The following is a 27,509-nucleotide window of genomic DNA, read 5'->3' as shown; positions in this document are numbered from 1 at the left end:
GGTACACACAGGTGCACACACCATATAGAAGCCTCTAGAATCGTCTTAACAGGAGCTGCAAAAAGTTTCCAAAACTTTTCAGACGGCTCATATGTTTAGCAGAAGGCCATTAGACTGTAAACAGCCCGTCTGTGATGAGCTGTTTGTCAGACTGACCCCAGGTGTTTCGTGGCACTAAATAAGAGCCCCGTGTAAGATCGGAGATGTGAGATCAGAGAATGCCTCTGACAGGCTACCCGCCGGCCGTAACTCAGGCCGATTCCGGCCTCGACGTTTACAGCCAGTGAACTCCAGGGCTGTGGCCTCAGGCTTTGTATTTTCTTTTGTGCTCGTTCCAAAATAAATACGGTAAATTATGCAGTTTTTCGCATCACCTAATCAGTATGTTGGACAGACATTAATCTTTTCAGGTGTCACATTTATGAGTCATTTAGACCTACATACTGGCACTGGGCTCAGATACGACATATACTGTGTACAACACACGGTTTTTATAAAATTAAATATTGGATGCGATTATTTCTTTACTTGGGTTTAACACCTACCATTTAACACCTTTTAACATAAAACCTTATGCTGAACAGAAGCATTTGTATTAATGTATATTTTGAGCAAAATGTTGATGTTTTTATTAATGCTTTTAAGATATTTCTGCATATATCTCTCAAGGACTGAGGATTTTGTTTGTCCAAGACATGGAGTGAAAGCATCCAAGGTGGAGGTTGGGGGTGGGGGGGACTCCAGCAGAGGGCATAGGGGAGACATTGAGGGTTCGTCACCAAGGGTGACCGCCCATCATTGGTAAGGGGGGGGTCACGTTATTCACGTGGCACATGCCCTTTCAGTCGGCATAGTTAAAGAATGTTTGCCTGCAAGAGGAAATCGGGGGGCTCATTATGGACGCCTGCTAACGAGGCCGTGGCGGGGGGGGGCCTTTCCGCACCCTGTCTCCAGATGAACAGACGCCTCCTTGTGCACCCCCTCGTTTGTATGCTGGGGACACTTACGGCGTGTGACACGCTCACCTTGGCCAGACGAGGAGCTGGCGTTGTGAATCTGAAGGGCACCGTGATGTGGGTAGACTTTTCCGGAAGGGGACGGCTAATGTGCTCAAGCTCCCCAGTGGGAGTAGGTTCCTCAGACTCTTTATCCCGGAAGTCAAGAGGTCTCCCCCAGCCTCTCTCAGGCCCGGAGGCGAGAGGGGGTGGGTTTGAAAGCCAAGCTCAGGGAAAAATCTCCCACAAGCTGACAATTGTTCTGCTTTCGTTATGAAAGGAGCACAGGACGCGTCACACAATTAAGTCGCGTCTGACCCATGGGGAGGCGAGGGCAACCCTTCAGAGAGCAGCAGTTTGAATAGACGCGTGCCCCGCAAAGGCTGCTGGGAGAGTGGTGATGTCACAGGAGAAGCAGATAGGCGGCCTGCAGCTGAATGCGTTCGCTGCGGCGGTGGCCCTGCCTACGACAGCTGCAGGTGTCCCTTTAACATGCAAATGCACGCCGAGCATCGCCGGCGCGCTCAGAGGAGCCTCTTTGTGTCCTAATGAAATTACATCCATCGCTGTCCCTCCCGCAGCGAACGTGGTACACCGTAAATGGGCAGCAGGCGGGCTGGACAAAGAGCTGTGTGTGAGGGTGGGTGTGGGCATGCGGCCAGGGTGGTGGGCCTGCAGGCTCACATTCAGTGTGCATGTCCGTGTCTGTGTGCGTGTCTGTCTGTGTGCGTGTCAGTGTGCGTGTCTGTGTGTGTCAGTGTGCGTGTCTGTGTGCGTGTCTGTGTGTGTCAGTGTGCGTGTCTGTGTGCGTGTCTGTGTGTGTCTGTGTGCGTGTCTGTGTGCGTGTCTGTGTGCGTGTCTGTGTGTGTCAGTGTGCGTGTCTGTGTGCGTGTCTGTGTGTGTCAGTGTGCGTGTCTGTGTGCGTGTCTGTGTGTGTGTCTGTGCGTGTCAGTGTCTGTGTGTCAGTGTGTGTGTCAGTGTGTGTGTGTCTGTGTGTGTGTGTGTGTCTGTGTGTGTCAGTGTGCGTGTCTGTGTGTGTCAGTGTGCATGTCCGTGTCAGTGTGCGTGTCTGTGTGTGTCAGTGTGCGTGTCTGTGTGTGTCAGTGTACATGTCCGTGTCTGTGTGTGTCAGTGTGCGTGTCTGTGTGTGTCAGTGTGCGTGTCCGTGTCTGTGTGCGTGTCTGTGTGTGTCAGTGTGCGTGTCTGTGTGTGTCAGTGTGCATGTCCGTGTCTGTGTGCGTGTCTGTGTGTGTCAGTGTGCGTGTCTGTGTGTGTCAGTGTGCATGTCCGTGTCTGTGTGTGTCAGTGTCCGTGTCTGTGTGCGTGTCTGTGTGTGTCAGTGTGCGTGTCAGTGTGCGTGTCTGTGTGTGTCAGTGTGCGTGTCTGTGTGCGTGTCTGTCTGTGTGTCTGTGTGCATGTCAGTGTGTGTGTCAGTGTGCGTGTCAGTGTGTCTGTGTCAGTGTGCGTGTCTGTGTGTGTCAGTGTGCGTGTCTGTGTGTGTCAGTGTGCGTGTCTGTGTGCGTGTCTGTCTGTGTGTCTGTGTGCATGTCAGTGTGTGTGTCAGTGTGCGTGTCAGTGTGTCTGTGTCAGTGTACGTGTCTGTGTGTGTGTCTCTGTGTGTGTGTCTGTGTACGTGTCAGTGTGCGTGTGTCAGTGTGCGTGTCTGTGTGTGTGTCACTGTGTCCGTGTCAGTGTGCGTGTCAGTGTGCGTGTCTGTGTGTGTGTCTCTGTGTCCGTGTCTGTGTGCGTGTCTGTGTACGTGTCAGTGTGCGTGTCAGTGTGCGTGTCTGTGTCCGTGTCAGTGTGCGTGTCAGTGTGCGTGTCTGTGTGTGTCAGTGTGCGTGTCTGTGTGCGTGTCTGTCTGTGTGTCTGTGTGCATGTCAGTGTGTGTGTCAGTGTGCGTGTCAGTGTGTCTGTGTCAGTGTACGTGTCTGTGTGTGTGTCTCTGTGTACGTGTCTGTGTACGTGTCAGTGTGCGTGTGTCAGTGTGCATGTGTCAGTGTGCGTGTCTGTGTGTGTGTCACTGTGTCCGTGTGTCAGTGTGCGTGTCTGTGTGTGTGTCTCTGTGTCCGTGTCTGTGTGCGTGTCTGTGTACGTGTCAGTGTGCGTGTCAGTGTGCGTGTCTGTGTACGTGTCAGTGTGCGCGTCAGTGTGCGTGTCAGTGTGCGTGTCTGTGTCCGTGTCAGTGTGCGTGTCAGTGTGCGTGTCTGTGTCCGTGTCAGTGTGCGTGTCAGTGTGCGTGTCTGTGTACGTGTCAGTGTGCGTGTGTCAGTGTGCGTGTGTCAGTGTCCGTGTCAGTGTGCGTGTCAGTGTGCGTGTCTGTGTGCGTGTCTGTGTGCATGTCAGTGTGCGTGTCAGTGTGCGTGTCAGTGTCCATGTCTGTGTGTGTGTGTCAGTGTGCATTTCAGTGTGTGTGTCAGTGTATGTGTCAGTGTGCATGCCAGTGTGGCACCACTCATGAGAAACACGTAGGTTCGTTATGCTCCCGACCGGCTCGGGCTCAGACCCCCCCCTGTAAGGCATGAGCAATGCCAGACTGTAAAATAGGGAACGCCAGTCTCCGCAGCCCCTAATTCCTGTTAGTCTGTTTTTGATTGAAATGCAGTAATTCATTCCAACCTGAGCTTTTATACGCAAACATTTGCTGTAAGGAGATTAAACTTTATGGTGTCGCTGTCTCGCCGCCGGCACGTTTACCGGCAGCCAGCCTTAACGGGGGCTACTCCGGGGGCTACTCCGGGGGCTACTCCGGGGGCTACTCGAGGCACAGCCGCGGCACACGGGACTCCGCCTCCGCCGCCATACTCGGCAAAGCCCAGCAAGGGGTGGGATTAAGCGGTGAGGTTCACGGGCATTCCGAGCGGTTATCCCGGCTGTCTGTGCCAGCACTGATGGCTTTTTCAGAGCAGAGGACTTCGGCACAGAGCGAACACAGGGAGGGAAACAGACACAAGGTCACCAAGGGGGTGTGGCATTTTCTGGAGTCTGGGCGGAGTCTGGGCGGAGTCTGGCAGTGTGATCAGAGATATTATTGGTTTTATTATTAGGGATTGCTGACCAGTCCCCCTGCCTCCTACGCCGATTGCGGACGGACAAATGGATGAGGAGTGGGGTGCACCGACTATCCCAGCCCCTTACATGTCACTGTAGCTCAGGGACCCATCAGGGGACACCACTGTCACTATCCTCACGGCTACCATCCATTCAAAACCTCGCACGGTGACAGCGCCCCCCCCCCTCGCCGTCCAAGTTAATAACCCAAAACCATGTCAATCTTACAAAAACCTCAAGCCACTGAAGAAAATTGGATTTTTATTGGGTTCAAATCCCTGGAAATGCATGGGGGGGACGGTGGAGGGGGTTGTGCTCTCAGTCTCTGGCCCTCTTATGAAGTTCTCAGCCTAGCGTAGTGTGTCACCTCTGAACATCTCTAAGTTGGAGACCAAACAGTGTGCGAGGGGGGCTTCATTAAAAATGCTGTTTCTGTGGGGCAGAGCTCGTTAGAAGGTCAATTCCTTCATAGCTCAGAGGACTCACTCCCTAAGAGCCACTTTTTTTGTGGAAAATCTCCTGCCCCAGTCTTGTGTCTCTTTTGCCCTCTTTCCCTCTCCTGCCCTGCCCCCTGCCTCTAGCCTGCCCCTCACCTGCTCACTACGGGTTTTCCTCCTGATTTCTCGCACCTGAGCCCTGACATTCGAACATGTCCCACGTTTTAGAGGGGGGGGCCCAAGCCGCACTGCATTGTGGGTGCCCTGCACCACCACGGTATCTTCTCATCATCATCTGAGGCTTTGAAGGGATTTGCAGCAGTGAATGAAATTGGGGGATGGGGGGAGGGGGGGGGTTCGTAGTGTAGGCTGTCCTCATTCCTCTCAAACACTTTGCTGTCACCTTTCTTACCCCCCCCCCCAAGTCAACACAAAGCAGGAACCCCTAGGATGAGTGACAAAGACAGGAGATCTTCCTCTGCTTCACCACCGGCTGGATGTCGGGCTGAATACCAGTCCAGATCTCCGACTTTTTGAGGCTATACACAATTTAAATTTTATTTTCCTGCAGTGAATCGGCTTGAAATGAGTATTTCACAGCACAGATATTCACCCCATACATTTTCACGGCACGGTTTTATTGTTATTGTGCCTTAATATCCCCACTGATAACGTAACATTTCTCCCTGAGACCTGATCCACTGACGAGGAGCCCCTACAGTCTGCGTAGCCCCCCCCTCGCTAATCGCGCCCTTAAACAGCCGTAATAAGAAGCAGAGGGCCTCTGGGAAGCTCATCCACTCATCACGTCCGGCTTTCCATTAAGTCATCCATCTCTCCTCTGTGCCTCTCCGCCGAGTGGCATTAGTGTTTACGAGGTGTGACCCACCCCCATGCCGGAACCCTTAATGTACTCATGTAAGCTAATTAACGGGCGCGTGGGGGGGCATATCGACGGCCCGCAGCCTCTGTGAAATCCGCAGTCTCAGATCAGTGCTATGGGGGGGAGGTGTGGGGTCAGGGGGCGGGGTCATGGACCAGGTGATATTGAAATGCGACGCATGGTGCTGTCCTGCATTATGCAAGTATATTAGTCTGCTGTCACAAGAAAGGTGTTAAAACAAGGCTGCTTGACCTTTGACCCAAGCAGGCGTGGAACAGTAGCCTTTCATTCTGGGTGTTTCTAAAGGGCTTAGCCATTTTCCAGAGCATGTGACTGGTGGGTGAGATACTCACTGCGCCTCTTACCCAGAGGTGGAGATTTCAAGTTCAGAGAGTACAAATCCAGACCAAGATTTTGCTTCAGCTAACCAGCTGACTGATATATTTATACTCAATTTGTACTCTCTAGACCTGAAATCTCCACCTCTGCTCTTACCTGAATATTAACATATTTCATACAAATAAAATCCCAGAGATTTGGACCAGTGACCATCTGATTACAGACACAGTGATATAACCCACCGAGCCACAGACCACCTTAAATACTGAGTGAAGTAAATTATAGTCTCTTATTGACTCTTAATGTGACCGCAGAGGCGTGGCGTACAGCTCGGGGGGGGGGGGGCGCCTCTTTGCCTGAAGTCTTGCCCCCAATCGCAGGGGTGTCTTTGACGGATGGCCGCGGGCTTCCAGGCTGACCAATTGTTTGCTGGATCCTCTGAAATATGACTTTGCCCCCGGCGCCGGGGCCCGGCTTGCACATTTGTATTTTAAACGCTTGCGCTCTGACAGCGTGTTTAACAGATCCCCTTGATAAAAAGCCACCAACCTGAGCGATGTGTTGGCTGCTCCTGGATCAGATCCGCTCTCTTCGGAGGACAGGGAATGCCACTCGTAAAACACGGACACTACATGGTGTTAAAACGGCACCTGCTTCGCTCACATGGACAGAAGGCATATCCCACAATCCATCTCTGTCCAGGGTTCCGTGTCCCAGAAGCATGGCGTGTCTCTCAATACCAAGAACGCAACAATCGTACCTGTGGTCCTGGCAAGACCGGTCTTGCTAACTTACCTCCCAAGAACAGACTTGTTTTGCAATGAATCATGGGATTGATTTAATTTGGCGTGGATGCAATGATGTATCGTTGATATTTGGGCCGGGGCAAGAACGACATTCGGGGATTTTTTACCGTCTTATTTTGCACTTCTTAACTTGAGTATTGGTACTGGTCTTTGGCAGTGGGAGATGACGAGGAACAGGTACGCAAGAACACAAATACGGTCAAGCACGCATATTGAGCAGCTCCCATGGTCAAGACGACTTTGGCCTCTGATTGGTCAGTGTAGATCAGCTGACTGAGCAGAATCTAAGAGGTGGAAGGGCATTAACAGTGAACCTCATGGCCGGGAGGAGGGTGATTTAAAGCAGCTGCTGTATGTTTAGAAAGCACTCTCTTATTCATCTAATTCAGTGTGTTTCCCATGAGTAAGAAAGTGTTAAAATATAAAGACAACAACAGTGAAACTCCCAGGCCCAAGCTGCCTCTGCACCCCCAGGACTGGGCCACTGCTCTGTTTCGAGGGCGAGGAGGACGCGAGGAGCCTCTGGCAGGCGAGACCTCCTTCAGATCTCTGGCCAGCTGGCTCTCCCTCCTATTTAACGTGAGCTTTATGGATTTTGCACTAATGAGGAATCTCGTCCTGCTGGCGGGGTGACTTATCATACATAAGAGGGACCATGAGGGCAATTAGAGCCGGACTGGCTCTGGAGGAGCTGCCCGCTGTCTTGCCGATGACAGTGGCGAAGGCCGACCCACCCCCCCTCACCACCACCACCTCCGTCTTATCCTACCCAGTGTTCATCTTCATTTACCATGTTTTAAATGCCTTTTTAAGTAAATCGTTTCATTTTTTTTTCACAGTGTCTTTATATTAAAGGGAGAAATTTGCACTTTCATTCCAAACTTGCGCGTGAACACTGATTAAAGACCACCTGCCCTCAGCCTGTGATGTCGTGGTGTGAGGTCACAGCATCATGGGATGATTTTTTTAACTTGCCATGTCATCGTATCTTCTCCAGGATGAGACTTTGTGTGTGTGCGTGTGTGTGTGTGTGTGTGTGTGTGTGTGTGTGTGTGTGTGTGTGTGTGTGTGTATGTGTGTGTTGGTTTGCATAGATCACATTTGGGGACCAAATCCTTCTTTACTTTTGGGGACATTTTTTCAGGTCTCCATTTGGATCCCCTCTCAGTTTTATTAAATAATCTGTGAATGCAACCAAAGAAGTAAAAATGCCAAAAGTATTTTGGTTTGTTACTCATGGTTGGGGCTGGGTAGAGGTTAAGGGTGTCGTGATTGGGTTTAGAGTTTTTCCTATAGAAATGATTGGATGGTCCCCATTTCGATAGGTACACAGGTATGTGTGTATGTGTGTGTGTCTGTGTGTGTATTTGTATGTATGGATTAGGTTTATATTTCATTGTAGGGACCAAATATGCCCCCATTTTTCAGGTCCCCAGAAAGATCTGAGAATGCAATAAAGACACAAAAAATGCCGGCTCACACATATGTAGTCCAGATTTGACAGGGGGGTGGAGATGCCGATCGATACGGACCTCTCTGCTGGAAGGGTCTGTACGCGGCTCTCTAATTGCGACCAAATGATGTCTCATCTCTTCCATGCCCCCCCCAGACAGACATGCAGGGTGCACTCTGCTGTCATCCTGTCCTACGCCGCGTACAACTGGCAGCTCCAAGTGGGTCTGCCTGCAGAGCACTGGGAGACCTCCACCGTGGGGATGGAAATCAAGTGACCTCCACACCTGGCCCGGACATGACGTCACGCAATCTCAAGAATCACATGACCTCCACAATAGCGCTAGATATGACGTCAGCGCATCGTTGGGACCAGACATTAGTGCAGCGTCCTGCAGCCAGGTGCTTCTCATCCGGTCTCCTTAGCATGCTCTCGAAAAGTGAAGAAGGGCATTTTCATGGGACCTCCTCAGCAGATATTGGATGTGGTGTGTGACTCAGTGGGCAAGGATGATGTCCGTGTGATCAGAAGGTGGTTCAAATCCCTTGGCTGGCAGAGTGATTTCACTATTGGGCCCCACAGCAAGTTCCTTCACTTCGAATAGCTCCAGGGACCCTCTGGCTCCCTCATTTGTATGTTGCTTTGGATAAAGGCATCTGTGAAATCTGTACAAATTTAAAGCAACTTGACTGAGTCACAGGGAGGCCTTGAGTTTCAGTTTGCTACACCCAGCCGCATGCTCAGGCTGAAGTCGACGAGTCATTTTGTAACACATTTTAAGACTATTGAACTTCTGAATCAGACTATTGAACTATTGACTATTGAACTTCTGGGTCCCCCCCCCTCACACCCCCCCCCCATTGCTTTACACCACCGGTCAGTAGAACAGTGCGTATGGAAAGGTCCGGGCTGTGGAAACACTTCAAAGGTCATGCAGCTGCTCATCCGTAACAAGCGCTCCACGAACTGTGAATCTATCAGCTTTCTGGGGCTGCTTCTTCACAGTCTCTAACGCTTTCCTATGCATAGTAATGGGTTTCCAGGACATAATTACTTCCTGTAATTGCTCAGGATGGGAGGGCAACAGGGGTCAATTCCAGGTGAAGGGAATTACGCTTTGCTAGTGGGCGCTACGTGGAGAGCGTAGCCTCGTAACGAGTCTTCGCGTTCCACGCTCTCATGCGCATCGCCCACACGCAGCGGCGTGGACTATGTGACCATAGTCAATTAGCAGAGCGGCGGAAATTGCTGTATCGTACCCATGGTAACAATCACACCTGCCGGCTATAGCCGGTGAATTATCCTGATGACAGAGTTAATGTGCGGGCCTGTCGTCGGCAGACACCTTTGAGATGGAGGGGGGGGCTTCACCGACGACGCCCCATGAGAGCGTTTCCAGCGTAATATAATGAACGGGAACTCGATTAGATCTCATTTAGGCTTCCCTCCTGCCCTGGGAAGCGGGACACGCGCTTAGCGTGGCAGGTCGCTAAATACACAAATCTGTGCAGAAACACGGATGGAGGCAGGATGCGAGACATTCTCAGCAATAAGGTTTGTGACGGTCGGCTGGGGGTGCTCACGCTCCCGCTGCATGCACAGAAGCGGGGGCATTTGCCTCTCACATGCCGCTGGTGACAGTGGCGTTCCATGCAGTCGTTTCCACCCACACGGGGCCATGTGGAGCGTGTGTCACGGTGCGACCCGCGGAGGATGGCATGGCAGCTGGGTGCGGGGCGCTCACGCACGGAGGAGGTGCGCCCACACAATCCCACACAGAACATGCTAACTTCACACGGGGGCCGGGGCCCGATTCCCATTTCTGCTGGAGCACTGAAAGGACAGGAGAGCCTCATTATTACTTTATACCTGCCGAATTCATGGGTAACGTGAGAAGCCATGAACTGTGCAGTGACAGTGTACAGACAGCTGGGTGGGACCTCAGCATCATCTCCGCCCACATCGTGTCCACGCTCCGCCCACATCCTGTCCATGCTCTGCCCATATCCTGTCTATGCTCTGCCCACACCCTGTTCACATTCCGCCCACATCCTGTCCATGCTCCGCCCACACCTCGTCCATGCTCCCCCCACTCTGTCCATGCTCCGCCCACATCCTGTCCACATTCCTCCAACCCTGTACATGCTCCGCCCACATCCGGACCATGCTCCACCCACACCCTTTTCATGCCCCGCCCACATCCTGTACATGCCCCGCCCATATCCTGTCCATGCTTCCCCCACATCTGCTCCATGTCCTGCCCAAATCCTGTCCCTGGCCCACCCACGTCCCACCCAAATGCCACGCATGCTCCGTCCAGCTGCCCCATTCTCAGGGTGTTATGAGAAATGCACGAGTGCTTGATGGGCAGAGACCCACTAGAGATGCTAATGGTACAAGAAGGATCTCTGGAGACACTTAACCAGAAAGGTACCTTTATTCATCCTCTGCATTTTTTTCTCTCGTGCTCACATGACCCTCACAGGCATTTATCCATATTTTTTCCTGACTGCGAAACACCAGCAGGAGACACAAATGTTCACACTGGAGCACACACAGACTCAAATGGAGATGTAACACCACACACACACACACACACACACACATACCTATCAGCTGTTATTCCTGGGATCTGGTCTTTGCTAAGGAGGTGTAGATATTGCGAAAGGACTTGTCTCACCACATTCAGCGCCCCCTACTGGATGGGAGAGTCCAACATTATGTGTTAGGTTGAAGAAACTGTTATTAATCATTTGTTATCATTTCTGTATAATCAGCAATGAGTGTAAATATGTATATACATTATTTTGTTTTCCTTTATCTTCATAATTTAGATTATATTAGTTTACACGTATCCTGAGCACGTGTTTAAATAGTTGTCCACCTGAGGAAAACCAGAACTTCTTCTTACTCTCACAGTCCTTTCTTTGTTCTCACTCCAAGACCCCTGCCCCCCATTGACTATAAATAAAGGTGCCAAGGGGAACCACCCTTTGTAACACATTCCTTTGTAGCGCATCCTGCAGAGAGTGTGGTTACCCTTGTGCAAGTAAAACTCTAAGTGTGTTGTCTCGTAATTAATGGTGTGTACAGAGTTGGAGTGGAAAGCCTGTCGCTTTCTCCAACATATACTGTACTGTAGTTTGGTCCTGTGTGCAGAGTTGGAGTGGAAAGCCTGACGCTTTCTCCAACATTATGGATCAGGGTTTATTTGAGGACAGCCTGGCCATGATGACCTCTGTAGCTTCAGCTACTTAAGAGTTTGTAAAGCTGTGCTTCATAAAAACTCCCCCAGGGGTCAGCATGCACTTCTAAGGTTTTTCTATGTTTCCATTTTACCTTTTCAAAGTTCATGGGGGGCATTTTATACCCTGGTTATACCATTTTATATTTTATATTTCCCTGGTTCTCTCCACCTTCTCGGCCCGGCTGCAGTACCGAACAGGACCATCTCTGTAACACAGGCATTTTTCGAGCAGCTGCCAGAGTTGGTCCTTTCATAATTACATGCTTACGGTTGACCTCTGCCCCTTCCTCGTCCCGCAGGCATGCCGCTCAGCCTGGACTGCAGAGCCTTTTTCGGCTACAGCGGGGAGTCCAGACCAATCATCTACTGGATGAAGGGCGAGAAGTTTGTGGAGGAGCTGGAAGGACACATTAAGGAGAGCGAAGTAAGGTACGACTGGCCCTTCACCCGCGGTAGTGTGTGTCGGGGCACGCGGGCCCCCCCATCTACGTGTCAGACCATGATGGACTGCGCAGGTTCAGGTACCTGACCCCCATGTGCTGAGTTTTATTACAAGCGACCCCATTGTTTTATGAGTTTAATTTCCCCATTAATGATCTACAGTGTTTCATCTACTGATACTTAAAAGATGGAGTCTATTATCGCTATTTTCATTTGATTAGGAAGACATGTCCCCCATCATGGGTCATTGTTACATGTCGACGTGCGGCTCAGAACTCCACTAAATAATCATCACTCGTTTAATTATTGTTATATAAGCCAAATACTTAATTGATGGTAATTACATCTGACGATTTAATAATGCACAGCTGAGAAATAAAAAAAAAAAAGAACAAGAAACCATTTCTCCGTATCAGAATTAAAAAAATGAATCAGGACAGTCTAACGAATGCAAAGGAGCAGCGTCCAGCACGATCACAGGGGTCCTCATGCAAAACATAACGTCTTACAAGCGAAACGCAGCCCGGGCGACTGCGTAGTGACAGCCCCTCCCGCTCACACCCCACACACACACACGCAGCCCCCCCCCCCCACTCTGCACGGAGACGCGGCACCGGGGAGGGAGTCTGATACAGGCAGGCTTCAGGGCAGCCGTGTCGAGGTCCGCCAGCCCTCGTTGAATGCAGAACATGGGGGGGGGGAGAATAAAAAGAGCATCTCCCAGCCCCCGGACAAAATGCCGGGCATTTTTCACAAGGAGAGTGGCTTTAAAATTCAAGTGCGGGGCGGCCGGGTCAGGTCAGCTCCATAAAATACCGCAACCTAGTTTTCCTGAGGATCGGCAAAGAGCTGAGGGAGACAGGGAGAGCGTGTGTGTTTAAGGGAGAACGAGGGGGCACGTGTGTGTGTGTGTGTGTTTAAGGGAGAGCGAGGGGGCACGTGTGTGTGTGTGTGTGTGTGTGTGTGTTTAAGGGAGAACGAGGGGGCACGTGTGTGTGTGTGTGTTTAAGGGAGAACGAGGGGGCACGTGTGTGTGTGTGTGTTTAAGGGAGAATGAGGGGGCACGTGTGTGTGTGTGTGTGTTTAAGGGAGAGCGAGGGGGCATGTGTGTGTGTGTGTGTGTGTGTGTGTTTAAGGGAGAGCGAGGGGGCACGTGTGTGTGTGTGTTTAAGGGAGAACGAGGGGGGACGCGTGTGTGTGTGTGTGTTTAAGGGAGAGCGAGGGGGCACGTGTGTGTGTGTGTGTGTGTGTGTGTGTTTAAGGGAGAGCGAGGGGGCACGTGTGTGTGTGTGTGTGTGTGTGTTTAAGGGAGAACGAGGGGGGACGCGTGTGTGTTTAAGGGAGAGCGAGGGGGCACGTGTGTGTGTGTGTGTGTGTGTGTGTGTGTGTGTGTTTAAGGGAGAACGAGGGGGCACGCGTGTGTATGTGTGTGTTTAAGGGAGAACGAGGGGGCACGTGTGTGTGTGTGTGTTTAAGGGAGAGCGAGGGGGCACGTGTGTGTGTGTGTTTAAGGGAGAGCGAGGGGGCACGTGTGTGTGTGTGTTTAAGGGAGAACGAGGGGGCACGTGTGTGTGTGTGTTTAAGGGAGAGCGAGGGGGCACGTGTGTGTGTGTGTTTAAGGGAGAACGAGGGGGCACGTGTGTGTGTGTGTTTAAGGGAGAGCGAGGGGGCACGTGTGTGTGTGTGTGTGTGTGTGTGTGTGTATGTGTTTAAGGGAGAACGAGGGGGCACGTGTGTGTGTGTGTGTGTGTGTGTGTGTGTATGTGTTTAAGGGAGAACGAGGGGGCACGTGTGTGTGTGTGTGTGTGTGTGTGTGTGTGTGTGTTTAAGGGAGAGCGAGGGGGCACGTGTGTGTGTGTGTTTAAGGGAGAGCGAGGGGGCACGTGTGTGTGTGTGTTTAAGGGAGAGCGAGGGGATGGGTCTGTCTGTCTGTCTGTCTGTCTGTCTGTCTGTCTGTGCGATGGCCCTGTGTGAGGGTGGGGGGGTAATGACTGTCTCTTAGTACAGTAGGGCGATGGCTCAGTGTTGCGGAGATAATGGCTGATCCGGATGTGCCAGTCTCACCCTCCCCCCCCCAGGTTGCTCCGGCTCCACATCATGGCTAATTTCCACTGTTACACATGGGGGTGGCAGACAAATTGAGGCGTTACGGCGGCATTCTGAAGTTTCAGCCTCACTTCCCACCAACCCCCCAGCCTCCAGCCTCCAGCCACCCATGTCAGTTCAACAAAGGATAAATTGCCATCCATCCTCCACGCTGGCCAGGCCCATCAATCTGTTACCATAGCAATGACAAGCAGCTCACCCCTCCCAGGGATCCCGCTTCCCCCAGGACACTGACGATGGGGGGTGTGTCCCACGGCTAATGGCCACCAATCCCTGCCCAGCATGGCATGCTGGATGGACATCTGCCCAGCAGGGGGCAGGCTTCACATTTAGCCACACACGGATCGTTTCAGCCCCTGCCCCCCCTGAGCGACACTTGCTAACCGCTGTGTGAAAAGCTACCGAATTCATGCAAACCACACAAACACACGCAAACAAAAAAAAAACATGCTCTGTCATGGCCTGATCTCCAGGGCTCCCCCAGTCTTCTGTCTGACGGTAATATGGAGATAGTGAAAGACAGGCTGGAAGGGTGGACCTGAAAACAGCGAAGGGACTGAGCAAGTAGAAAGGAGTACAGGGATGTGGGGGTACTGCCCTCTAGTGGTTGGGGGACTCTTCACAGGCCCCCATATCAGTTCTTGCATCTTTACCAAGGCTGCTGTCCCCCCTCCTGTCCACTGCAGGGTCCTCAAGGAGTTCCTGGGTGAGAAGGAGGTGGAGCTCTCACTGACCTTTGACGCAGTGGAGGAGACCGATATGGGAAACTACACCTGCTATGTGGAGAACCACATCGGCCGCAGGCATGCAAGCGCCATACTACAGAGGCGAGGTAAGAGGCCGGTCAGCTAGGTGGCGCTAATGAGCAGCTCTGCCTAATGTCTCGGGGGGGCATTGGGGGGGGGGACAGTAAGATAGATGATCAAATCTGAAACACATAAACACCTCTGTTATCCATCCGACGGAGGACATCCGGGGGGGATTACATGGGAACCACCGCTTCTCTGCCTCCCACTGGGAGCTGCACTGGTAATGCCCCCCCGTTTTTAAATTACAGCACTAACAAACTGTCTGTTCTGTTTCGTTCTGCTGGATATTTTCCGATTCGCCCTGGGAATGAAGGACAGCCCCCGCCGTCATCTTTAACTCACGCATTAAAACAACGTAAACAAGTTATTTATACTGCCAGATTGTGCCGGGGGGGGGGGTTTGGCAGAGCTACAGAGACCACCGAACATGCTCACTGTGCACCTTCACACGCTCCTCCTCTTCCTTCTTGAGTGAGGGCGACTCCAGACCCTCCTCATCGTCAGTCTGCTAAAGCCTGAGTCTGCGGGGGGGGGGGGGGGGGAGGCAGGTCTACGGTACAATGAACAAGTGTAGCACGTTCATTAGAGATGAATGAGAGGCGGGGGGCTGCACCCCAATGGACTCCCGGGCCGCTCTCGTTGTGTGTGGAGCGCCCCCTGCAGGATGTGACTGCGAATTGCACTGCTGTCCTCCAGTCACCAAGTTGCTCTGATGACAAACACAGGCAGCTGCAGCCCACTGGGCGTGTGTCTCACTCAGTCTGTCTTCATGGGCACTGATGCTTACAGCAATACACCGAGATCATGAAACGCGTTTAAATGTGCTCAGTGCGGCGTGGCCTGTGCCTGAGACCTGGGGGGGGGCATGTATATATTACATTCCAAATGTCCCCACAATGTTATTAATACTTCTTTTTTTACCTTATGGGGACATTTTTTGGTTCCCACAAGAGAATACCCAAGTGTATAAATATCTGTGACTGCAATCAAAACAATTAAATGTGCCAAAAAATGTTGTATTTTGATTGGTAAGTTATGGTTACGGTTAGGGCTGGCCTGGGTAGGACTTAAGGGTGCCATTGTTGGGATTAGGGTTTGTCCCATAGCAATGAATGGACGGTCCCCACAAAGATACAAACTTGTATGTGTGTGTGTGTGTGTGTGTGTGTGTGTGCGCGCCTGTGAGTATGTGTGTCTCTCTATCTGTTTGTGTGTGTGTGTCCTTGCACTGGGATTCATCTTACGTGTCTGTGAGACACACATACACACACACACACACACACAGAGTGACGGGGGTGATTTAATCGGTGTGTTTTTATGCAGTCCTGCATGTGCAAGCTGAGAGCCGTGATAGCGGCTCGCTTCTCCTTTTAAATGCGGCTCCGTATGAATTTTGACATTTTAGTTGGCATTTATTACACAGCATAAAGAACGACAGTACAGAAACGTCCCTCCTCTGGGTACAGGGCCCCACTGCCGTAACACGCGTCTGTCATCGGGCCGCCGGGCTCCAGAGCGGGACTGGGGCGCCCCCTAGTGGAGAGCTGTCACCACGCTGTCTAATCTCCACTGCGGATCTAAACAAAAGGACGACGGCACAGGCAGAAAAGGTCGCAGGGCCTGTGTGGGCTGGACAGGAGTCGGATGTGTTGTTTTTGCAGTGTTCAGTGTGTTATTACGCTCAGCACAATGCATCCTCACCCAGGGTCTCCACAAAGAGCAGGACAGCCTTTTGGAATTAACAACGTGCGTGTGTGTGTGCGTGTGTGTGTGTGCGTGTGTGTGTGTGTGTGTGTGTGTGTGTGTCCCGGAAGTGAGAACATCAGTCATTCTGCATATCTCGATCATTATTTGGGAGAGGTCAGACATACTGCATAACATTACTCACATTTAACTGCACCACTACAGTGGCAGAACAGTCGGTTTGTTGTGGCTCTTGCCACATGCCACACGTAGAAAAATACATCCGTTAAAGTCCACTGCATCTGCTTTGGACGTCTCCCGACGAATCCTATTGAGGGTCTCATGGGACATTGCTCGATAAGGCATAAGTCAATCGATGGCTGTGTTTGGGAGACCCCCCGCAACCTGCCCCCCTTCCGCACTGATCGGCGTCTCCCCGCCCCCACAGATGTGTACCGGCTGGAGCTGGCCGGCGGCCTGGGGGCAATCCTGCTCCTGCTGGGCCTCCTCAGCGCCATCTACAAGTGCTACAACCTAGACATCCTGCTGTGTTACCGCAGACACTTTGGCAGCGAGGACGCCGAGGACGGTGAGTGGACCCCCCCCCCCATCCCGGGGCTACAGAGCACTGCCGGCTGTGTGCTGTAGCTCTTCGTGGGGGGAAAGACCCCCTCCCCCACCTTATTTTAAAGTGGAGACTATAGCCAAGTGATTGTCGTAGTGGGACACCAGGAATCCCAAAGAGTTTAGGGCGAGTCTGGTCACCGGGGCGTCTTCTGTCACAGGGTGACTGGGAGAAGCCACCTGCCCAGGATCACCGACATGCTGTCCGTGCCCCATTTTAGCACTGTACCAGCATTAACTCCCCCCGGGAAATAATTTTCCCATTAAGCAGCACCGGCTCCAAAAGGGGGGGGGGGGGTCCATTCGTCACGCAGCAAACAAGCAAGAATTTGCTGGAGGCCCTATAAATGGCTGCGGTGTGCGAGAGCTAGAAGAGAGACCCCCCCACCCCTCCTAACATCTGCCCTCTTTTAACCTTTGATCAGTTTATCGTGCCATTGATAAATCTCTTTATCCACTCGGGGGAGAGACTGTAAAGGAGTAGCTCTCTGAATCTGTTTGGGCAGCCATTTGGTGGCACTCCCACCTCCTTTTGCTCTTCATTGATTCGCTGTTAGAGACACAGGAAGTGATGCGTTCAGTCCACTGTGCAGGAATGACATGGCCTCTGTGTGTCTGACAGATAACAAAGAGTACGACGGCTACCTGTCCTACACCAAGGTGGACCTGGAGGCTCTGGGCCGCTCTCCCAGTGACGAGGAGCAGTTTGCTCTGGAAGTTCTTCCGGACGTGCTGGAGAAACATTACGGCTACAAGCTCTTCATCCCGGAGCGAGACCTCATTCCCAGCAGCAGTAAGAGACGCCCCATGCCTCCTGCTGCCCCCTGCATTCCTCTCCCATCTCTGGTCCCTTTTTCGGGGAAGGGAGAGAGGAGAGGAGTAGAGAAGAGAGGAGCAGGGGAGGAGAGAGTGGAGAAGAGAGGAGGGGGAGGGAAGAAGATAGGACTGGGGAGGAGGAGAAGAAAGGAGGAGTGGAAAGGAAGAGGAGAAAGGAGGAGTGGAAAGCAGGGAGAGGAGGGAGTGAAGAGAGAGTGTTTAAGCAGCTCGTTTGAATGTGCAGGCTCTGCTGCCTCTTATTGGCATTAATTGATTTACATCGTCATGAGTGTAAGATGAAGGGGGGGTTCTGCAGCCCCCACCGCCGTGGAAACGGCGTTATTTATGCACCGCAAATTGACCATGAAATTGCAGCGTGTTGCTGCTTTGCCATCGTTACTTTCGTTAGAAGATGATGGAAGACGGGGTTCCGAGTGAATGTGGCGGGGGTGGCGGACGGGGGGAGCGAGTTGCTGGGGCGATGCGGGGGGCTCAGAGCAGCCCCCCCTCACCTGGGCCATGCGTGCCAGAACAGACAGATCCTAAACCAAAGCTGGTTCATGGCCTCTTCATCGCGTCACCAGTCTGAGTGTCGTACTTACGGTGCTGGCAGACCCGCTTTCTGGCAGGTTCCGGGCCTTCACACTCTGGCTGGGTTACCGGGAAACACGGGCCCCTGTGAGCCTGAAAGCAGCATATAATTGCAAATAGAGCAGAAGGAAATGTGCAGGGAGATGCGAGGCGGAAGGAGCAGCCAAGGGATCGGCCTGGGGGAGGTCAGCCCTGGGGGGGCCGCCTGGGTATTCTTTGCCTTGGGGTTCTGACCTTGGGGGTTCAGCCCTGGGGATCCGGCCTGGGGAGGTTTTGCCCTGGGGGTCTGGTCTGAGGGGTAAGCCCTGGGGGGCTGGCCTGGGGGGTTCAGCTCTGGGGGGGGGGTCCGACCAGGAGAAGGTCAGCCCTGGGGATCCGGCCTGGGGAGGTTCTGCCTTGGGGGTCTGGCCGGAGTGAGCATGGCAGTTTTGTTTTATAACATCGGCAGCTCCATCCTTAAACCCATTCCTCATGTTGGCATTTGATCAGTACAGGACGTGGATCAATACAAATCCGGCTGCATTTCCTTCTACTTGCGGAATTATTCTCTGTCATTCCCTGTTATTCCCTTTTCTTCCCTGATCTAATGACCTCCAGCACAGATTTGCATCCCTGTGGATTTATGGCCCCCCTCCCTCCCCCAATCTGAACTGCGCTGGTCAGGGTGCAGGTCTCGTAGTGTGCCTGTCCTTGTGAGTGACAGAGTCTCAGAGAGCAGTGTGAGTGACAGAGTCTCAGAGAGCAGTGTGAGTGACTGAGTCTCTGAGATAGCTGTGTGAGCGGCAGAGTCTCAGAGAGCAGTGTGAGTGACAGAGTCTCAGAGAGCAGTGTGAGTGACAGAGTCTCAGAAAGCAGTGTGAGTGACAGAGTCTCAGAAAGCAGTGTGAGCGACTGAGTCTCTGAGTGAGCAGTGTGAGTGACAGAGTCTCAGAAAGCAGTGTGAGTGACAGAGTCTCTGAGAGCAGTGTGAGTGACAGAGTCTCAGAGAGCAGTGTGAGCGACAGTCTCTGAGTGAGCAGTGTGAGTGACAGAGTCTCAGAAAGCAGTGTGAGTGACAGAGTCTCTGAGAGAGCAGTGTGAGTGACAGAGTCTCAGAGAGCAGTGTGAGTGACAGAGTCTCAGAAAGCAGTGTGAGCGACTGAGTCTCTGAGTGAGCAGTGTGAGTGACAGAGTCTCAGAGAGCAGTGTGAGCGACTGAGTCTCTGAGTGAGCAGTGTGAGTGACAGAGTCTCAGAAAGCAGTGTGAGTGACAGAGTCTCTGAGAGCAGTGTGAGTGACAGAGTCTCAGAAAGCAGTGTGAGCGACTGAGTCTCTGAGTGAGCAGTGTGAGTGACAGAGTCTCAGAGAGCAGTGTGAGTGACAGAGTCTCAGAAAGCAGTGTGAGTGACAGAGTCTCAGAAAGCAGTGTGAGCGACTGAGTCTCTGAGTGAGCAGTGTGAGTGACAGAGTCTCAGAAAGCAGTGTGAGTGACAGAGTCTCTGAGAGCAGTGTGAGTGACAGAGTCTCAGAGAGCAGTGTGAGCGACAGTCTCTGAGTGAGCAGTGTGAGTGACAGAGTCTCAGAAAGCAGTGTGAGTGACAGAGTCTCTGAGAGAGCAGTGTGAGTGACAGTCTCAGAGAGCAGTGTGAGTGACAGAGTCTCAGAAAGCAGTGTGAGCGACTGAGTCTCTGAGTGAGCAGTGTGAGTGACAGAGTCTCAGAGAGCAGTGTGAGCGACTGAGTCTCTGAGTGAGCAGTGTGAGTGACAGAGTCTCAGAAAGCAGTGTGAGTGACAGAGTCTCTGAGAGCAGTGTGAGTGACAGAGTCTCAGAAAGCAGTGTGAGCGACTGAGTCTCTGAGTGAGCAGTGTGAGTGACAGAGTCTCAGAGAGCAGTGTGAGTGACTGAGTCTCTGAGTGAGCAGTGTGAGTGACAGTCTCAGAGAGCAGTGTGAGTGACTGAGTCTCAGAGAGAGCAGTGTGAGTGACAGAGTCTCAGAGAGAGCAGTGTGAGTCACAGAAAGTACCCATAGACTCTTCTCCCCATGCTTTGTGTGATTCCTATGGGGTCACCTTCTCTGCAAGTGCAGGAAGGAAGAGCTGTGGATCTTCCGCGTCACACTGGTCACATGGTGGCGCTGTCTTTCAGCCAGCTCTGGGATCTGTTTTTAGTCTTTTCTGGAAGCTTCGTTTCGTTTCTTGCAGTTTGACTCACTGCACAGGGCAGAACTGTGGCTTGAGGTTCGAATCCCACGCAATCGCGTAGGTGTTCCGGCTGTGTCTGCGTAGGTTTCCTCTGGGGGGGAGGGGGGGGGGGGGGGCGGCTTCCTGCGGTTCGGAAACATTCAGATGGGTTACGCCAGTGTCGCTGTGCGTGTGCGTGCTCTACAATGGAGCCCCATCTCGTCCTGCCTCGTGCCCTATGCTGCCCGGGATGGGCTTCAGGCCCGTGGTGACCCTGCGCTGGTGCACGGCCCTGTCAGCAGCATGGATGGGATCCCAGCCCAGAACGCTGAGTGTTTGCTTGGCAGCCTCTCTGAATATTCCCACGCAGGTCACCGTGGACGTTTCCCCATTTGTTTCTCACCCATTGTCTGTTTCGTTCTTACTGATCCCATGCCTTGTATTTTGCTTCATATTAAAGACAATGGGATTGATTATAGAATTACAGCATTGTATCGTATATAGTATTCTATTGTTCATGTGAGTGTCACCGTACTGAGGCAAACCCCTGTGGTCTCCCCACGCCCCTCCATCTCACCTTTGTCCCCCAATCTCTCCCTGCATATCTCCTCTAACGTGTCCCCCCCCCCCCACCTTCTCCCCCCTCAGGCTACATGGAGGATCTGGCCCGGAGCGTCGAGCAGAGCCGCAGGCTCATCATGATCCTGACCCCCGAGTTCGTGGCCAAGCGCGGCTGGAGCATCTTCCAGCTCGAGTCCCGCATCCACGGCATGCTGGTGACGGGCGAGATCAAGGTCATCCTCATCGAGTGCGCCGACCTGCGCAGCGTCATCAATTATCAGGAGGTGGAGGCCCTCAAGCACGGCATCAAGCTGCTGTCCGTCGTCAAGTGGAAGGGCCCCGCTAACAACCGGCTGCAGTCACACTTCTGGAAGCGACTGGTCTATGAGATGCCCGTCAAGAGGAAGGAGACGCTGTCGCGTCGCCAGGTGCTGGACTCCGGCGAGCAGGGCCTCTTTGGCGACCTGCAGACCGTCTCCAGCATCGCCATGACCAACACCTCCGCCTCGCTGGCGCCCAGCCATTCCGACGTGCCGGACTTCGACCCGGCGGGCCGCCCGCAGATGAGACACTTCTGCCGGGTATATGAGTACCAGGTGCCTCCATCCCCGGTGCATACAGGCACGCTGGGGGACCGGCACACGTACTGCAACATCCCCATGGCGCTGCTCAACGGGCAGACGATACCCGGTGGGGGTGGCGGCGGCGGCGGCAAGGCCAAGACCGAGCTCCACTTCAACAGCACGTTCGTGCCGCTGACCAGCCGTGAGCTCACCAGCGACATCTGGTAGACGGGAAGGGTACTGCAGCGTGACGTGGATTTTGATTACCTGCATGAAAACTCGACTTTTAACGAAGACGACTTTTAACGAGCACTGGGGTACAAAAAACCAGGACCTGTCCGGGACTTTTTCATTTGCTCTTTAATGTTTGGGGATTTTATTTATTATTAATTATTATTATTATTATTATTATTATTATTATTATTATCATTTGACTTTCTTTTCCGTCGGCCGTAAAACGAGGGTTATTTCGGAAGTGATTTTCCTACTTGAATTTCTCCTTTTCGGAGACGGGGTAATATATATGACCTTGTTTTTAAAACTCAAGCTGCTCTTACTCTGTACAGTTTTCCTATCTGCTGGGAGCGTGCATAGAAGGCTGACGTGATGTGCCGTGTGTGTGCAGTTCCCCATCTGGACTCCAGGGGGCGTAAAGGAGGACTCCGCTCGTCAAAGAGACACTGTATTTTGTGAGCATTATTATATTTAAGCAGAAGTTCCATGTCTGAATTTACACAAGGTAATTGTCATAGTTTGAAGCCAATTAAATATGAATATTTGAAATATTTGATACAGGTTATGGTTTAATTTGTCCCTCTGGTGCACCAGGTCCTCTCTCACAGCCCCCCCCCCCACATGTTCTCCTATTGCTCTGACTACGCTTCTCCTCCCAGGAGGACAGAGGTTCAGCCGCCAGGCAGGAGCACAGAGGAGCATTAGGAACAGTAGCGCGTGGATATCTGTGCCCGTGTTCTTCCACATACACACGTATGCACAAGCCAGCTGTCTCACCGGCCCTCATAAAGCACAAGAAATGGACTCACTCCGACGTTTCTCTGCTGCATGGCCAAGATCCCAGGTTCCGTTCTGGAGAGCATGTCACTGACCCGGCCCAGGAGACAGATGTTCCTCTTGGTGTCGCTGCTTTAGCTTAAGCCTCTCTACTGCCCCCATGTGCTTGAACTGGGTAATGTCTTTCGCCCAGGATAGCTGACCTGGTTATGTTATGGACAAGACAGTCCTCACTAACCCACCATGCTCCAACTAATGCTGGCCACAGATTTTTATTTGCCCTGCAACCCTGAATTTGACCCATGGGTGCTTTTAAACACAGAAGACATTACCCATAATTCATCTGCAGGATCAAGGCACTGTCTATATAGACATAGATATTTTATATTAGCAGATATTAGCATACATCCACACACGGTGGGGGATAGGGGAAGGCTAGTGGGATGGTTTAGTAGGACAGCATTAGGTAGAAGCTCTGGGGGGCCTGGTCTGGGCCCCTGTCACCAGCTCCTGGGGGGGGAGAGTGGAGGCCGACAGTCAGCAGGTTGGGAGAAAATGATGCTAATGTGATCAATACAGCTGTTCATTTTCCATCAAAGTGCAGTTGGAGTTCGGCGTTTGGTTCCAATTGACGAGTAGTTGTGGGGGGAGGGGGTGTTGGCTATTCCTCAAGGAGAGACCCCGCATTTACATACCTCACATTCCGTCCCCCCACAGATGGGGAGCAAAGCTGAAGGACAAAGCCCGCGAGTGGGAAGGACGCGTGGGAAATACGGAAATGGAGCGTGTCGCAGCATCATGCCAGGGTCACGCGTGTGCGTCAGTCTCCGGTTCTCCAAATGGGGCTGAGAACAATGGAGGTTAGAAAGAGCGAAAGAATTACTCAACTGAGAGTGACACCTTCAGCTGCTCTCAGGAAGGGGTTTGTCAAGCATTACTGTACTTTTCAGAAATGCTTTTTAACATGCTTTCTTGTGTAAACGTTTTCTGCCGAAATCTCTGAGATTGCAGAAACACTTAGAGTGCACAAATTCCAGGAAATATTTGTCAAGGGAACCAAATAATGCCTGTAGAGGGAGACATTCCGGTTCGCTCACGTTATACTGTAGATCCATGGTTTCCATCTTTTAGAGTAACCTTGATGATAACGAGGTGAATTCGGTTACTATTTATTAAAGCTAAAAAAAAATCCACATTATCAATATTTCACTGAGATCAAGTGGAAACCAGTCCTTCAGACGCGGATTAACTTTTACTAATAAACTAATGAACGACTATGTTCAGTGCGGTGTAACGTTAAGACGCAACAGTGCCACCTGGTGGTGTCAGTGTGTCACAGGTCACACAATGCCCGGAGATGTGATTTATTGTGTTTGTCGACGAACAGAGCGATACACAGAGTAATACATAAGTAGCGTTTTTTAAGTCCCAACGTCGCGTTCGCTCTACGTTCCCAAAATACTTCCGTCCCTTAAAAATAAAAGAGGGAGCCACCAAACGCAGGATGTCTGGAAAAAGCGGACGAGCGGATGAGTGTAGACATATGTGACTAAATGAAAGGATGACGGTAGCTACTCACCACAGCCTATAAATAAACCCCCCTCAAGACTAGGAGGAGCACTTTTTATTTTCATTTTCAAAAGGGAAGAAAACGGCAGACCGTGCCAACCTAATGACGCAGATTAGCGGTGAATTTTGCAGGCGGCACGGAGGGGAAGTGGGGATCGAATTTGCGTGCGGCGTTTCGCTGACAGGGACATGTCAGAGCCACTCAGCGGGACTGTGACCCTAGATGGGCACGTGGAGCTGGGTCAGCATCAGCACCTGGAGTGTCGTATCACTGTCAACCTCAACCCTAAACCCTGCCCGTTTCCTCAGGTCCCAGTGATCAGCAGGACCCCAACTTGGGGCCTAACTAGGCGGCATAGGTGTTAAATCACACAAGGGTCAAGTGCAGGAACACTACAGAGCTCGTTACGGCCCCTAGGAGTCAAAGAGCTACATCTTCATCTTCATCTGGAGTACCAATCCGCTATCTCACAGGGCCAGAGGTTCTGGGACGGGTCCGGCTCTCACAGACAGAGGTGCACAGGGAGTCCGTCACGCTGGCAGCCTTATGTCTTCGGGAGAAAGATCCAACTCCTTACCATCAGTATAAACGGCTCGGTGTTGGAGAGATTGTGCATATTTCCCTGTATACCGTCATTCCCATTTATAGTTTAATAACATGTGAAGACCATGCAAATGAGCAAGTAACACAAGGACGGCTGAACTCACTTCCTCCATTCGGTCTATTTCATCTGCTCCTCTAAAGCACAAGCTTCACCCACATAGTCCTGGTGGTGAGTGGGATACGAATCACTCCTTTCCACTGTCGCCGATTTACCCGATTAACCAGACGACCATATGTAAACCACACCATGAGACACACTACGATCTGGTACGCGCTGTGTTGTTAATTTGGCTTAAACGTTGACAGGAATCTCACATGGGGGGGGAATTGCGGTTTCACTCGACATTTCAGACCTCGTTGGGGTGGGGATGGTAGGGGAACAGGCCACTGTTATTGTTTTGTGTAACTGTTTCCCGACCCAGCTCCCCCACTCAAGACAGCGGCCGGACACACCTCCTGTGAGTAGGTTGACTCGTGACCTGCTGCCAGTCCGGCGGACTTCACTATCATGGTCCGGGGTGCTGTGCGTCACTAAGAGCGACTCCGTACCATTGCTTGAGAAGCCACTTGCACCTGTACGTGTCATTTCACAATAAATGTATTTACGCTCCAAATTGTTGTTCAAATGCAAACTGTAACATGACACAAGCCAATGAAGTTTCTGCATGACACGTGCTCTCCCCTGTTCTCCATCTGCTAGCCTCTGTATCTCTGATACTCCCCCCAAGCGTCCTGCGGAGCCTCCGACCAGCAGCACAGTGACAGATACGCACTGTATGCACCAGAGTGCGTAGGACACGTAGGAAAAGGGCTTAAATGTATATTGACATTGAGGGAACCAGTATGAATGCCACCCCCCCACACACCCTAACCCACCCCAAACACACCATCCATTAAAAAATCTCTATCCTCCATCCTCAGGCACTCACAAGCTCTCCATCCCTCTCCATCTGAGCATCAACCCCACCTAAGAATGTCGTCATTATATCATAAGCCTGGGGGGCCTCTTTGCTTATTCATCATGCCTCCGTATTGTTACTGCACACCACCCTCCCTCTCCCCCCCCCCCAGCCACCCCCACTCAAGAAAGGGCTCACTGTAACTGGACACAGTGGCCCCCTTCAGAGGTCAGCTGCCTCAGTCCCGCGCCGCACGCTGCCCCCGTGTGAAGAAAGAGACCCTTAAATCGGGGCTCCAGAGCAGGGGGTCACGTACGGAGCCACTAGAGTACCGCCAGACTCCGATGTGACCCCCCCCCCAACACCTCCCTCCCATATACGAAGACAAGGGTGAAAGCAGCTAACCAGCAATACTTTTACATCATCGATATTTTATACCAGAAAAAAATACACTTTATGCCCAGCAGCCATTACTTCACAAATCTGTCAACGTGGCCCTGTCAGTTAAAGTTATTTCTCCCCGTTTAAAAACAAAAGTAACGCTGGTTAAAGGGACAGTGGGTGTATATGTCTCCCTGGACATAGCGTGCATGAATCACCCTTTACCCTGCATTCTCATAGACCTCCTGCTGCAGGGTGTAAAATGTGGTTAAAGTGTGCGCTGTAAGCGAGGGACCGTTGCTTTCTGAGTTGCACTTTTTGAAATTTTGTTTTCTTGGGGAGAGCAGGAGGAGGGGGGACCCTGTTTTGTTTCCTCCGCGTTTTCCGGGTTTCGCTGGATGAGAAGTTTCCTGTGTTTGTCGCTCGCTTGGCTTCGCTACGCTTCTCGGCGGCTCCGGCCGTGGACTGACAGGCTGTGCGGGACACCCGCGGCCATCGCAGCGCCCGCGTCCCGTTAGCGATCGATACCGGAGCCGGAGTCGCCATGGCGAGAGACGGCAGGAGCCTGGACGGTATCGACCTCTCCATGCTCCGGGTGAGTCCGGCTCCGTGACAGCCGCCGAGAGGCTGCCGGAGCTGCGGCTACTTTGCGCCCGTCTTACGGCGTCAGCTCAGATCGGGAATAGGATGGAGAAAGTTTGCGCTTGGAGGAGAGGATGGAGGGAGCGGCGCCTCGGAGTTACAGTGTTACTCTGCGGGATTAGGGAGGAGAAAAGCGGCTACAAAGGAGCGGACGGGCTCTAAAAGCGCCTTTATAAAGTCCCTTAAACATTCGGGAAAACGGGGTGACTTCGTGCACCGTTTAATAAGCTCGCATTTACCGTTTGTCTTCGGCTGTTTTTAAGAGGAAATTATGTCGAGGCTTCAAAAAGATTTGCAACGTTAGTGAAGCGGCTGAAGCTGCCTCTTTGTGAGATGTTGACAACGTTTTTGCACGTTTGCAGGACCCTGCTGGGATATTTGAGCTGGTGGAAGTGGTTGGAAACGGGACCTATGGGCAAGTCTACAAGGTTGGTGGAAACCTCCCAGACCCCTCATAAACTCTAACGTCTCTCATAAACTCTCACACATGCAGTTTTTGACTAAACATTCACCTTTTCTGCACTTATTGGGCAATCCTTGACGCTTACTTAAGTTTGCTGAAGTTTGTGTACTTGGACGTGATTCATGCAGTCGCAGTATCACAGTGGTCTGTTTGCACGTCCAGGTCATCAGGGAGTGAGTCAGAAATGCACTAATACAGAGATGAATTAATAATGTGAGATGCTCATGATTTCATGTTTGTAAGTGTGGGCACAGGCATCAGAAAGATCTCTGCCTATATTGTAACCCATATTCACTGAAGGTTGTGCACCAGATGCGAGTGAGGTTAACACCCTTGGGTGGAGTCCACATCCTTATCGGCACTGACATCACTACT

At 52.0% G+C, this 27,509-nt stretch overlaps 2 protein-coding genes and 1 long non-coding RNA gene across 5 annotated transcripts in view; 2 read left to right on the top strand and 1 right to left on the bottom strand.

Moving 5' to 3' along the window:
- il1rapl2 (interleukin 1 receptor accessory protein-like 2) overlaps positions 1-22,318 on the top strand; it is a 158,865-nt gene extending 136,547 nt beyond the window's left edge. For both annotated transcript variants that reach the window (XM_049029688.1, XM_049029686.1), the window contains 5 exons: positions 11,511-11,640; positions 14,445-14,590; positions 16,699-16,839; positions 17,497-17,667; positions 21,090-22,318. In XM_049029688.1, the coding sequence (XP_048885645.1) occupies positions 11,511-11,640; positions 14,445-14,590; positions 16,699-16,839; positions 17,497-17,667; positions 21,090-21,793 (1,292 nt within the window). In that variant the 3' untranslated portion in view covers positions 21,794-22,318. The remainder of the gene's footprint in view (positions 1-11,510; positions 11,641-14,444; positions 14,591-16,698; positions 16,840-17,496; positions 17,668-21,089) is intronic.
- Positions 22,319-22,948: 630 nt separating this feature from the next.
- Positions 22,949-24,250, bottom strand: LOC125750028 (uncharacterized). The gene is made up of 3 exons (XR_007400273.1): positions 24,156-24,250; positions 23,272-23,421; positions 22,949-23,086 (listed from the first exon to the last, which is right to left on the bottom strand). It is a non-coding gene; the product is annotated as an uncharacterized LOC125750028 (long non-coding RNA).
- Positions 24,251-26,214: 1,964 nt separating this feature from the next.
- si:zfos-2326c3.2 (mitogen-activated protein kinase kinase kinase kinase 4) overlaps positions 26,215-27,509 on the top strand; it is a 36,281-nt gene continuing 34,986 nt past the window's right edge. The window contains exons 1-2 of one of the 2 annotated variants that reach the window (XM_049028769.1): positions 26,215-26,624; positions 27,034-27,099. In XM_049028769.1, coding sequence (XP_048884726.1) covers positions 26,574-26,624; positions 27,034-27,099 — 117 coding nt within the window. In that variant the 5' untranslated portion in view covers positions 26,215-26,573. The remainder of the gene's footprint in view (positions 26,625-27,033; positions 27,100-27,509) is intronic. The other variant, XM_049028770.1, reaches the window with a different exon arrangement.

This window comes from Brienomyrus brachyistius, chromosome 10 (assembly GCF_023856365.1).
Source record: "Brienomyrus brachyistius isolate T26 chromosome 10, BBRACH_0.4, whole genome shotgun sequence".
NCBI lineage: Eukaryota > Metazoa > Chordata > Actinopteri > Osteoglossiformes > Mormyridae > Brienomyrus > Brienomyrus brachyistius.
Note: the sequence above shows the minus strand (reverse complement) of the source record. Positions and strands in the feature narration are given on the sequence as shown.